This window comes from Lates calcarifer, linkage group LG20 (genome assembly GCF_001640805.2).
Source record: "Lates calcarifer isolate ASB-BC8 linkage group LG20, TLL_Latcal_v3, whole genome shotgun sequence".
Taxonomy (NCBI): domain Eukaryota; kingdom Metazoa; phylum Chordata; class Actinopteri; family Centropomidae; genus Lates; species Lates calcarifer.
Genome location: NC_066852.1, coordinates 8,780,554 through 8,793,633, shown reverse-complemented (window position 1 = coordinate 8,793,633; position 13,080 = coordinate 8,780,554). Strand labels below are relative to the sequence as shown.

The following is a 13,080-nucleotide window of genomic DNA, read 5'->3' as shown; positions in this document are numbered from 1 at the left end:
CATACTCTTCAGTGATATCACTGTTTGAATTCAGATATAAAGTAAAACTGTGCTGTAATGCATTTCAAAAAGGGCAAACAACCACCACAAGCATTTTTAAGGGTCATATCCTACTGTTTCTTGGACCTACTTAACTATGACACAGATTATGCCACATATGCCTATGTCAGAGCTTTATACCTGCAGCACACCCTCACCCTTTTCTACACCCCTCCTGACATTTACACACTTCCTGGTCCAGGTTATTTACATGCCATCAAGCAGTAGCCATCTTCTAATGGTATAGCATTGCCTGCACTGGCCCTGTGAGCCCAGCGGACCATCTAAAATTATACAACAGAATATGGGCCTGAATGGTCAGCTTAAATATTCACTTTGACAGCAGATCGACCAAGTTAGATGAAAGGTAGAAATGTATGCTGCCATCTGGTTATTAGACCTCCAAGCTGCTTTTCAGGTTTCCTCAAAACTACAGATACAACAAATATAATGACTGGATAGAAGATGAAGAGCCTTGTTGTACATCCTGCACTGAGAGGTTTAGGGCTATGCCATGTTTGGATGATCTTGAAATGGTCGAGTATCTACAGAAACATACGTAACACACACCAACCACGCTGCAGACACTGTTCTATGATCTGTCTGCCTTAATTACAAAATGATGAAATTTGGAGTGTGGCCAGTTCTCATACCAAATTTGTCTCAGTAAATCCCCAAAAAAGATACAAAGGGCTTGACCATAACACTAATTCTGAATTTATATCATTCTGCAACAGATAAAATAGAAGAGAAGATGATGTTAGTATTTGAGTTCAGTTGAGTTCAGATCGATATATATCTGCCTACATAAGTAGAGTCAAAACATCATTCAAAACTGAATTTTAAAAAACAGATCCGACAGAGTGATTGAGGGCAGAGCAACATTCTTTATCATCACTGCTGGCGCGGTACACCACAGAATGCTTCCTCCTGCCTGTTCCATGAAAGCGCTGTGCTGGAACAAGTCTGGCTATGCCAAGCCAAACATCCCATGCTGGTACCAGATGGGGCCAAGGAATGTGCTTCACTCAATGGTAAAGGCAAAAGATATGGACTGAGGCAAAGAGAAGGAAGACAGGGCTGTAACATAAAAAAACAAACAAACAAACAAACAAAAAAAAGCAGGGTTGTGGCTGTCTGTCTATTTTCCAACAACATGGCTCTGCACATGAGGAGTGTGGCTGCCATAATCAAACAATAAAGCCTGACACATAAAAGCCTGACAACTCTCTAGAAACAGACAGTAAGCAACTGTTACAGTAGTTTATCAGAGTCAGCCTTAACTACTCAGCTGGTAGCAAGTATATGTCTCCTGACTTGCAGAATCAGTGGCTGCTCTGGCCAGCTCTAACCAGAGACAGCCAATAATCAGCAGACTTTGCCTTCTGGGAGCAGAGTTACATGACCAGCAAAATCAACATTTAAAAAGAAAACTATACTATAGTCTATTAAGTTTACCACATATACTTTATACTAGGCTGTTAAAAACCCTTCATGTCCCTTTTACCAATTGTAGACAAAACTGAAAAAATTGATTTGTAGTTGATGTCATCACTGTTACTACTTATTTGTCAAGACTGTTGCTTACAAGCTACAGATCAGGGGTCCTGCTAGATATGATGGTGCCATCCATTACAAAAGTGTGTTAACTCACATTTAGTATGCTGCATGCCAGAGCAGCTTAAGAATATTCATGTAACAATATTTTAGAGGTGGTACGATGGTGATTGTTCAATTCTTTAAAGAAATAACCTGGACACTCAGAGCTCAGATTGTAGGTTGATGTATACAGACAGGACCACGTCAAACTTGGACTGGGACTCAAATTCTTGACTCATTTCCTGCCTGCAGTAGTCTGCAAAGAATGTTTTTGGCACTCAACAATTCAGAGACCTTTTTGCAGAGGAGAGCAGTCTGTTTTAGGGCAGAGTTATTCTCCCCATACATGTCCTTCATTGAGATGCTGTTCTGGTTGGGTCTGGGAGCGCTTGTGTTTGCTTTGGAGGTGGTCAGAGAGCCGTGGCATTCCTGCCTCTTCTCCCACACTGCGTAAAGAGCCTCTACACAGATGTTCTCCAAAAGTCAATGAGGCCCTGTGGTTCTGTGGTTCTTCAGTGTTTTTAAATGAAGCTCTTTCCTGACCTGGCTTGAATATTTTGAGAGTTTTAATTTCTCCCCTCTTTTGCTGATTCACAAGTCCTGTTTGATTTAGGAAATGACAGAGCCACAAGTCAATCTTCCCTTTCCTACCACAGAACTTCAGCCACCAGAGGAATCTCTCACTCTTGCTTCAAGCAGTTCCACTGCACTGTCAGGAAATGAAAAAAACTACTTATTATTATACTAATTATTACTGTCACTGAAAGAAGGAAAAAGGAAAAGAACAGGGAATAAGTTTAAACCATCACATTTAACTCATTGTACATAGCTTGCATTCATTTTGGCATTTCTGACAATAAAAATAATTTAAAAGCATTCATGATGGAACAATTTACTGTCAAAAGTAAGGTAAAAAAAATATGCCACAGTTGCCTTGGTTACTAGGAGCATGGCAGGAAAAGAACTGCTCATCACTGATGCTACAAACCAATGAAATTTACTTCACTGCTTGATAAACTTTACTGACAGGAAATTAAGAGAGGGCCTCTTGAGAAAAACAGATGTGCAAAAAGCTATTTATATTTGCTCATCACATATATGTGATACAATAAATACTGACCACATATACGAATATTAAACCTTTAGGATAAAGGGTGATAAATTGTGTAAACGAAACAACACAACAAAAGATGATTAGACATTATGCTTCTAAGAAAAAACTTCTGTCTGCTCTACTTTTTAACTTTTTAACAAGTATGCATTGCAATGGGGTGCTCAGCCTCAAAGGAGAAATCATTTCAAAAGTGGAAAAAGGTTGCACACCATCAAAGCAAATAATTCTATACAATATCAAGGCTGATGCATTTCAGCAACAGGCTTTCATAAGCATGAAAAGTGTTGACAATAAGGTGCTTATGTGCAAAACTATCAAGTCAATGAACTGATTCAATACAGATGTGCAGCAGACCACTCCCAAATCATTCCTGGCCCTTTGTGGCTATTTGAGAGTGTACACTCCTCCAGAATTTTGAAAACATCATCAAATTTGACCTTTGTCATATTTTTCATCTGTTAGCACGTAAAATGTTGTACAGACAACCGCAGAATGTTCTATCTAATTGCTATCATCCAGTTTGTCTGTCTATTCTGGCATTTTACTACAAACACATGCTCTGGACGTTTGTCAGTGTTCTGCTCCTCTGATTAATGTGTTGTGCTGGTGAGTTAAATAACAAAATATGGCCTGTAGTGCAGGTGTTTTAGTACATCACAAGAGAGCTAACGTAAGGGGTGGCTGTGGTAAAACTGGATTTTTGCTGGATTGCAATCATTGTCATTTCTGCCCTGCCCTTCTCTCACAATACACAGTCTTTTTCACATTTGTCAACAGCTGATGAACAGATAAGCAGACAGATAACCTCCCTGGTGAACCTGCACTCCAAGACAACTACCAAATTACTGCAACTTTACTTTACTGCCCAAGAAAGCCAAAAAAAGGCCAAGCCAAAATAATCTCAGGTCTAATTTTTGAAATAAAATACTTTTCCCACTTATCAGGGAGTACTAGGCCACTAAAATAAATATCAGAATTACAGCATTAAGTTATAACATAATCACTGAAGGACTGTGTCTCTCAGCTATAATGGAGATAAATACTAAATATTAAATGGAGATAAACACACAGTGATAAGCAGCTATTATCAAGACCATAAAAGAGAAAATCATAAAAGCCAACACTGTATTGCAGCTGGTCCTAATTGGATCTCTATATAAACAGTCTAATCTAAACCTATGCTACATAAAAAACAAATACTAAAGGGTGGAAAATGTTCCTTTACTGCAAAACATCTACTGTTCAGTTGAGACTTTTGCTTGAGGGGTGGAGCTTTAGCTGACAGATAAACTGTAGAAATGCTGTGTTTCTGTCAGAACAGACCAGCATCAGTAAGAAGACCCTCAGACACGACAACAGACTCAAGGAGCAAGTTCTACTACTGAAAATAACCAATGAAATGGTTGCAGACACAGTGGGGGCTGTAGTCTATGCAGGCTACCACAAGAGTGTGTATTGTGAGTACTTAACTGTTGTTTATTGTTTTTTTGAAGCTGATTGAAGCTGAGTTTCCTACATTCCAATTTCATACATTTTTACATTTCCACATATCAAAACTTCATTTCCCGTAGCATAAACACATATGTACTTGCATGACCACACAGCCTTGGCTTGACTGTTAAACTGAGAATCATGCCTGCACATGTCCTAGAAAAACTAGCCTAAAATAGCTTGAGTTTGACTGCCTATAAGCCTCAAGTAAATATGTGGGCTAAGACACAACTGCCCAAGCAAAAGAGCAACAGAAACTACGACACAGACAAAAAATTGAAGATACAAGACAACAGCGGAGTGTGGTATCTACAAAAACCAAAATCTGTTGTTTCAAAGCTAGTGACATACCTGCAAGCTCATTTGCTGGTCATAAAACCCCTTTGCTCTGCTGTGAGCCACAGCTTACTGGTGTTGCAAATGTGAGTTTACCCTCCAGTAGTTCCATAGCGGTGGTAACGATAGCAGTAGAGGGGCAGGACAGCACCATAGCAGAGCTCCTTAGAAGGGCTGCCGGGCCACGGCACCGCCGCACATATTCCAGGAAAGCGTGTCATCAGGCCGCTTAAGCCGCCCAAAGAATTGTCCATCTCACATGCACGCACTAATCTATGCAGGGTCACTCAAGGTAATCCCTGCCGTGCACTCCTCTTTGATTGGCACTCACAGCAGCACAGTGAGTTTTTTGGGCCTGTCAGATGGCTGGGCTGTACCAATTCAGCTGTTTCAGAGAGGGGTGAATATCTCTCTCACTCTCTCGCTCTCTCTCTCTCTCACTCTCAGAGGAACAGAAGAAAGAGGAAATGGAAAATGAAAAAAACAAGAGCACACACTCAACCAGATAAGCTGCCAGCGCTGACTCGGTCTCGCTGAGGGTTTTTTCACTCAGTTTCACTCACTCACCCTACATTCCATTGCTCTTGCTTTTGCTCACTCTGTTCTCTTCCTTCCTTCTCTAATGACTCACTCTACTCACTCGAACTGCAGTTGTTAAGTCACACCAGTAGCTTGGAAATCCACTGCATCCTAATGTGCATCAAAATGGCAAAAAAAATGCATTTATTACATTCTCGACGACCACAAAATGGTTTGGAAAAAGGGCTGGAGCCATTGAAGCAACTGACCTAAATCTTAAGACAACGATAGAGACCATCTTTCACATTAAAGTGACTACCCATGTAAAACCTGTGTTTTTATGTGTTCCATGTCACAGCATGACATGTCTAGCATTGCACTATAGATGATGGTGCTGGACCCATGTTCACATTATTCCACTGAGATCAAATGACTGATGGCACATCAGAGAAAGGAAATCTATGTGCCCCCACCCCCCCCCCCCACCCCCTCAAATCTCTCAAACAAAACCCACACTGTTTCTCAAATTTGGAAAAAAAAAAAACCTGCAATTGATCCACGATATGAAATGACCGTGAACTCCAAAAACACACATCATCAGCATCATTAGCTCACAAGCTGCCTGAACAGAAAGACATTCTGCAACACTTACTCGTCACTCTGTATCACAACAACAGACAAGTTCTTTCTCCATTGCAAGAAGGACCATGCTATGAACGGTGCAAAAATGAAAAGACGTGTATCCTCCATAAACTGTAATACATTGTAAAGTACGGAGAAACATCTTTGTGGTTAAGATGTAATCATGAATTCTTGTGCTCTCCACCTCCCACTATGTAAAGACACAGTATTATAACCAACCCATTGTGTTACACACTAGATGTGCTTGGCACAGAGACAGAATGTCCTGTACAAGGACTCTAGAATCAGAGAATCAGGGAGTAGCCCAGTTAGGAGAAAAGATCCACCAGAATGGATGAAAATAATATTCAATGTCCACCAACACAGGCCTGGGAGATGGTGCATCTTTTTGTACTGGATTTTGGTGCAAAGACAATAATTATATAAAGCCTTGAAGAACAATCTGTGTATAAAAACATATCTTCATAGCATTAACTTTGTCATTTTCACTGGCACACTGCACACTCAATTAGCATCAAGCAGACTGCCAACTCCTACTTTTGTCATTAAATACAGAATTATTTGATTTCTTTGCATTAGTTGACACTGATTTTTGAGAAACTATTCAGTTCAGTGAATTGTTATATGCCCTTGTTTCTTTCTTCTAACTTGGAGTGCATCCCAAGGTTCCCTATGTTCAAAATTTTCTGTGTATGAACTAATTGATCGATCAATTGTTTCCACTTTCACTGAGCTCAAAACTTTGCCAGATGGTAATTTACTGGGAGCAACAGCATTGTTTTTTCTAATCCTAAACACATTTTCCAGAATGTGCAGAATCGTACTTATATACATTCAGTGCTCTGATTAATCCATATTTAACTATACAACTGTATTTGGTGGGGTATACATATAGTCACTTCTGCGAATAATGCTGATATATCTTCAGAAATACTGACATACAAGCAAATCATACAGTAGAAATATCCCAATACTTCAAGGGATGATTCAAGAAAATTAATGGGTGCCAACTCTGGCACTCTGCTCCCTGTTTCACCCATTCTGACCCATGAATAGAGCCAGCAATGTGCATACCAAAACCTTAGCACTTAACACAAGAGATTAGGTTCGGTGTAGTATGAGTGTATCTGTCACAAAAAATGCAGTCAGTTTAATAAGGAAACATGAAACAGGTGTGTGAATCAGACAAACCCAATGCTGCAAACTCGGTATGTGACGAGCCACCATCTCACAATCACCTGACAGAGTTGTTTCCACTAAAAACTCCCTGTATATACTTCTCTTTGTAAAAACTGTTTGGTCAGATCTAAAATGTTGCCTTTGTGATCTTAAGTGCAATGAACCTACTTTCATGTCATTTCAGAGCATCTGATTCAGAGAGAGACAAGGGACAAGAAAATATTTCATAAAGTTTACCTGGTTCCTTCCTCTCCGTCTTCCATAATTTCGCCTCACCAGTGTCTTGTAGTTGTGGTTCTTCTTGGTTAAGTAGTAGTACAGGACACAGTCGGCAACACACTGAAACAAGAAATCACAGCATATTCAAGCATCTGCTTGTTTCCTTTCATATATGCTCAAACAAAAAGTATTGTAAATGTAATACTCCTGTTAATAATAACTTGTCTCCCAGAGGCAGATACCACACACCAAACGGGTTTATTATTATCAAGGTGATATAAGAGCTGATATGTATACGACCAATGAGCGATGGAAACCACAGAGTGCAAATATTAATATTTCTGTTCATTATAAAGAAATGCCTTGTACATAATAAATCAATATCAGCAGTTATGTAATGGTTTTATAATAAATGCTTAAACAATTAAAGCTAAATACTTCATTACATCATGTGTGACTACAGCATGGACAAAAATTCTAGGTTTATATTTTACTATGAACAAGTTATCATAGAGCTTTAAGGTCTATGAGAGTTGTGTGTTTCTGACTGAATGTAGCATCCAAATGTCATCTATACCATTATATCCTTCTATATATTTTAAAAACGGTTACGTGTGAAAATACAAGCAGCAAGTTACCTTTCTCTCTAGATAGGAGGCAATCAGACCAAAATTCTTGGGGTGTTGGACAAACCTGCAAAGAGATGCCAGCCGTTATTCATGTGCCATAGCCAAAAATACATCAGTGCAAGTTTGCAAGCTGGCACTGAGGTCAATGAACAATATCTCCACTGCAGATTTACAGGGGCCTGGGTGACCCAGGCACGTTGTGCCACCCACAAAACAAATATAACTTACTTCTCCTTAAAGATCTCCTTTTCGTGTTCGGTCCAAACATTCATGAACTGCCGGGCTTTGTACACCTTCATTGGGTCATCCATCAGGCCGTTCATGTTGATGAACTTCACTCGTCTCTGCTCAGAGTCATACATCATGGGAGGGATGACTGACAGCTGTCTCATCTGTTTCTCATTGTTCTGTGAAACATGGACAGTCAGAGTGGCCATAGTTACTCCAACAGAAAAAACATCTTTCTACTTGTAAATCTGTCCCCCACCATTGTGACTTATTCAGAATATATATATATATATATATATATATACACACACACACACACACACACACACACTACACACATACATATATAGTTTTTTTTGTTTTTTGGTTTTTTTTTAAGATCTTGCCCTCTTAAAAATACTAACTGTCTGGACTGTTGTCATCTAGATATGTTATTTCATATCTGCACTGTGATATATTTCAAAGACAGTCCAGTTAGTACCCACCTCCTGCTCAGAAAGGCCATCTATGATTTCAGAAATCTCATGCTCGCTTCTTGCAATTGTTGCAGAAAGGCCTGTTCCTCTTTGTCCAACCCTGTGGGAAACAGGGACACAATGCATTACAAATGTTAAAATGTTACAAATGTATTTTAAATGTTGCATTAAATTTGCATGCTGTGCAAAGACATTATCAGTTATGTTCCATTCTTTTCAGAGGAAATAAAATTTCCAAGCTTTCTTGACTTATCCACTATTGTTTCCTTTCCAATCAAAACCAAGTCAAATTGTTAACATGAGCAACAGGAGACGAGTTTTGGAACTTGACAATCTCTGTTAACAAACAGAATCATTGTACTCATTATTAATGAATACAAGTCTCTCTGACCAGTTATTACTTGCTTCCTCCTTCATGGTCTAGCAGTCTGCATAAACAGTGCTGACATGCAAACTCTTACTGGGAGATTTCAATGAAAGCACAAAGCATCAGCGCCAGCAACAACCAGACGCTTGGTCATGACCCTGTCTCCCACCCTTTCCAGAGCCACCCAGCCAGCCAGTGTCTCTGTACAAAGTAGGCCACCACACACCACCTAGTGTCCTCCATTTAGGTGATATCCGAACAGATATCTTAAAAATGGAGGAGACTATTTTGATGTCTGGGTGTGGCTGTGGTTGTTGTCAGCATTATTGAAGCATCAAAAGATGACAAGAGTGAATATTATTTCTCTCTAATTCCTCCATCTTTGATCACCCTCACACAAGCAATAGGTCCACTGTTTTAAATAAAATGTGTTTACCTCAGTCTTGTGCTGTGATGGCATTACACTGCTTGCAAAAAAGGTTACTACTGCATTATACATAAGTAAAAGGTTATACTCCACTTAAGGCCTCTATCATAAAAGCTGCTCTTGAAAACCAAAAGTTACCTGGATTTAACAGATGCAGCGCTGAGCTATAAAACTATGATAACAGATATTTCTGTTAATACCATTTATCTACTTCCACCAGTGTATTGTAGGTCTGTATTACAGATGCCACAATTATACAAAAAAAATTTGTTGGCAACACTGCTGATAATTGATTAACTGTTCAAGTAATATATTGAGCAAAAAAATTCTAAAAATGAATATTTGCTTCTTTTCTTAGTCCTCTATGATAAAGAGAATATCTGTGGGTTTTGGAGTGTTACTCAATAAAATGGGGTAGTTTAAATGCGTAAACTTGTGCTCATGGAAATCGTGATGGACACTCTTTGACATTTTACAGACCAATTATTCTGGGAAATGATGAGAAAATAATTTGCAGATCAAACAATAATGAAAATAGTGACTGCAGCCCCAGTCTGTAAAACAAAGTCTACCCCTACTACTGAGTTGAGGAAGATCGTAAAGCAAAGCTTCTGAACAAAGAACCACCATATATTGTGCCAGAAATACAGTGCATTACTGTGCTGACCAGTCATGGGTAAATACTGTTACCTCTGGAAGCGTTCCTGCTGCTCTCTCTGCTTGCGGATCTCTGGGAATTGCCTTTCATAGTACTCTCGTGTTCTGCTCTCCTTGGCTTTGCGTCTGGGGTTGTTCTCCATTCGCTCTACTTTCTTCTCCCATGCCTCCATCAGCTGGTCGTAGCGCTGGCAGATCTTCTGTTCCTGTGTACACAGCATGAAAAATGCACAATTTTATCGGGAGTGGTCATCCATCACAACAGCAAGGGTCAAAAGAACTTCTTGCAAATGCAGTGATCCAGAGGATCCGCAGGGAATACGGTTTTAGATATCATGAAGGTGCAGATGTCACCCACAGCTACACTGAATTATTAAGCTTCTGGGTGTGATATGGACGTTTTACAATGGCTAAGAAGTTTTGGAGATGAGAAATTCTCATGTTTCTGATTAAGCAATGAATAGAGCTTAGTTTGCTGGAGGTATAGTTGATGTCATATGTTGCTAAGTCAACTGAAAAAAGAGGAAAAATAGATATAAATAATGGAAGCACAGTTATTGGAACCAGTTATTGGTCCATGACATTTCTCTTTCCTATGGACTGTGTGGGTGAACATGAATTTATCAGTGCATGTTTTATTTGTGTCAGTGAAATCAGTGTGAGAGTTTATGAAAAGGAAAACAAATGTAAACAACTACAGAGAGGCTGCAGAAACTTGAAGTGAGAGCTTAAGAGTTGAGAGAGTACATGTTGTTCAGGAACTGGCTGTGTTCGTTGTGGGTTTGTGTCTGTCTTTCAAATTACCTAATTCACTGTCCTGACCCCAGCACAGTTTGTTCTGATGCAACTATTCTGTTTACAAATAACTCTCATAAGCTCACTGCCATTTTGTTACAGAATCTCACTTTTTAGCAGACAGGGAAACACTTGCTATATAAAAACTGAAAATGAAACTCAGCTGCAGAGGCATAAGAGTTAAAATGTTTAGTGAAAATATGGAAAGACTCCTGTATTGGGAGGACAATGCACCCTCGTTTCCACTCTCTGCAGCAAGGGACAAACAATTCACCTTCCTCTTGGCGTGAGGCCATGTGCACTCTGGCATTGTTCAGAGTCCAAAAGGTCTGTCTGACCCTGACAGGGAAGAGCCAGACAAAGGTGGGACCCACTGAACCATTGTAGTACAAAACAGAGCCAAGTGTTTTAACATGGGGTGATTCAGAAATATTTAAATCACAGGCCACAGATAAGAACGACGGAGTGTTGTTCGGCCAAAGCAATGCTCAAATCTGTTCTTTGATGTGACACTATTTGTTATTTTACTGAATATAAAAGCAGTTATTGGCTCACACAATACTTTTCAACAAACAGAGGAAACCAGGGCGTTTTCCATTTGGTAGAAGACTTGCCATATATAAAACATCGCAATGTTGGTGGGTCCACTAGTTTAGTTGCGACTGAAATACCTCAACAACTACTGGATGGATTGTGATGAAACTTTGTATACGTTCATGGCTCCCGGCTCCTTTCTTCTACTCACTTTACCTGTAACGCCACCATGAGGTTAGCATTTGAGGTTTTCAGTGAAATGTCTCAACAACTTGACTTTCACTATCAGGTCTAAATGTTAATTGGATCATAATTCCTTGTTTTTTCCTAAATATTTATAAAACTAATGCCATTCCAATCAGCCCATGGTTATAGACTCTTGTCTGGTTAATGAATTGGTTTAACTGCAGTTCACTATTTCTAGATTTAACACAGAGTCCTAATAATTACATAAGTGTCTTGGTTTAAGAATGATATAAAACCAGCATTAAATTTTCACTGAGCTCAACAACATGGACAATCAAACAACTGAAGACTTTTGTTTCATGAACTAGGTTTCAAGATGAAAAGACGATTCAGGGCAAAAGTATGCAGTGAGTGGGATGACATTTAACATTAAGACAGTATTCTCTGATTCACACTTAAGAATACACTGTCTTGTGTCTGCCTTTTGAATCCAATTAAATAAAAAAATATAAATGTGAAAAAAACAGAAAACCTGTGGTTTGTTGAATTTGTGCCCAGAGTGTGTGGATATTCTGTAGCTGTAGGCAAACAAGGAAGATATAGCATATTGAAAGATTTTACTATCCCACAAATATTTGCCTGCTCAGCTGAGGTCATCTGAGAGCAAACGGCAGGTATGATATGACTACTGCAGTGAGTGAGCGCAGCTTACGTTGCATTCAGAGCACAGACACAAGTACCTGGAAATTGCTTTCTTAACAGCAGGGACACTTACCCTTTGTTTACGAGCATGATTCCTCCTCTTAAAAAACAAAATCAGCTTCTTCCTCATGACTTGGTTGCTGAAAAACATTAATACAAATTATTGTGGCATTTGGCAGAAATTATACAAAACTGCATGACAGATAAAAAAAAAAGGTAATGTCCTAGTAGACACCTCTTATTTCAACAGAGAATATCCAGTCAGAACAAAGCTAGCACGAAAGCACATTTGTAAATTAGTGGGATGAAGCTTGATCTATTTTCCAACACCCCCTCCAAAAAATCATGAACATATCATTGTTTGTTTGCCATGCTGCATTTACCAAATATTGGGAAATGTTGAGCTGTGGGCAGAGAATTGCGAGAGCTGACCTTGGGACTGTGGTTTGTACAGCAGATTCACACAGAGGTGTTGTCTGTGTCTTGATAATAGACTAAACCAGATGGGATGCTCTCAGTACACACTGATAAGGGTTTTATCCTAGACGGCACGACCTTCAACCCCCAACACAACCCTGCTTTAAAAGCACCTGATGCAGACGCACGTACATTCTTTTGCTTCCTTTCTCAATCACTCTCCCAGGTGTCAGTGGGGCAACTCAATTAGGTGACTCAGCAATCAGATTAGACAGAATTACCGGCTGGGTTTATCTTGCTGAGGTCAGCATTATCTCCAACACTCCACTGCTCAGCTGAGACTTTTCCTGTGCTGTAATTGTGGTGTGCATTGTGTCTCCTACAATGTTCTTGCACTTTACTGGTGCTGACAGGTGCTCATGAAATGAATCTTTGGAACAAATGTAGACACTTACGTCTTGATGTTGTCATGGTACACCTTCGTGTCCGATGGCTGGTTGTACAGGGGCTAAGAAAAGAAAAAA

At 39.5% G+C, this 13,080-nt stretch overlaps 1 protein-coding gene across 4 annotated transcripts in view; it reads right to left on the bottom strand.

The window, feature by feature from the left end:
- The window catches only part of ncor1 (nuclear receptor corepressor 1), a 49,834-nt gene that overhangs the window by 24,633 nt on the left and 12,121 nt on the right, over positions 1-13,080 (bottom strand). For all 4 annotated transcript variants that reach the window (XM_018691084.2, XM_018691088.2, XM_018691085.2 and 1 more), the window contains exons 8-14: positions 13,012-13,064; positions 12,213-12,279; positions 9,956-10,128; positions 8,481-8,571; positions 7,996-8,174; positions 7,777-7,831; positions 7,157-7,258 (exon numbers count right to left, since the gene is read on the bottom strand). In XM_018691084.2, coding sequence (XP_018546600.1) covers positions 7,157-7,258; positions 7,777-7,831; positions 7,996-8,174; positions 8,481-8,571; positions 9,956-10,128; positions 12,213-12,279; positions 13,012-13,064 — 720 coding nt within the window. The remainder of the gene's footprint in view (positions 1-7,156; positions 7,259-7,776; positions 7,832-7,995; positions 8,175-8,480; positions 8,572-9,955; positions 10,129-12,212; positions 12,280-13,011; positions 13,065-13,080) is intronic.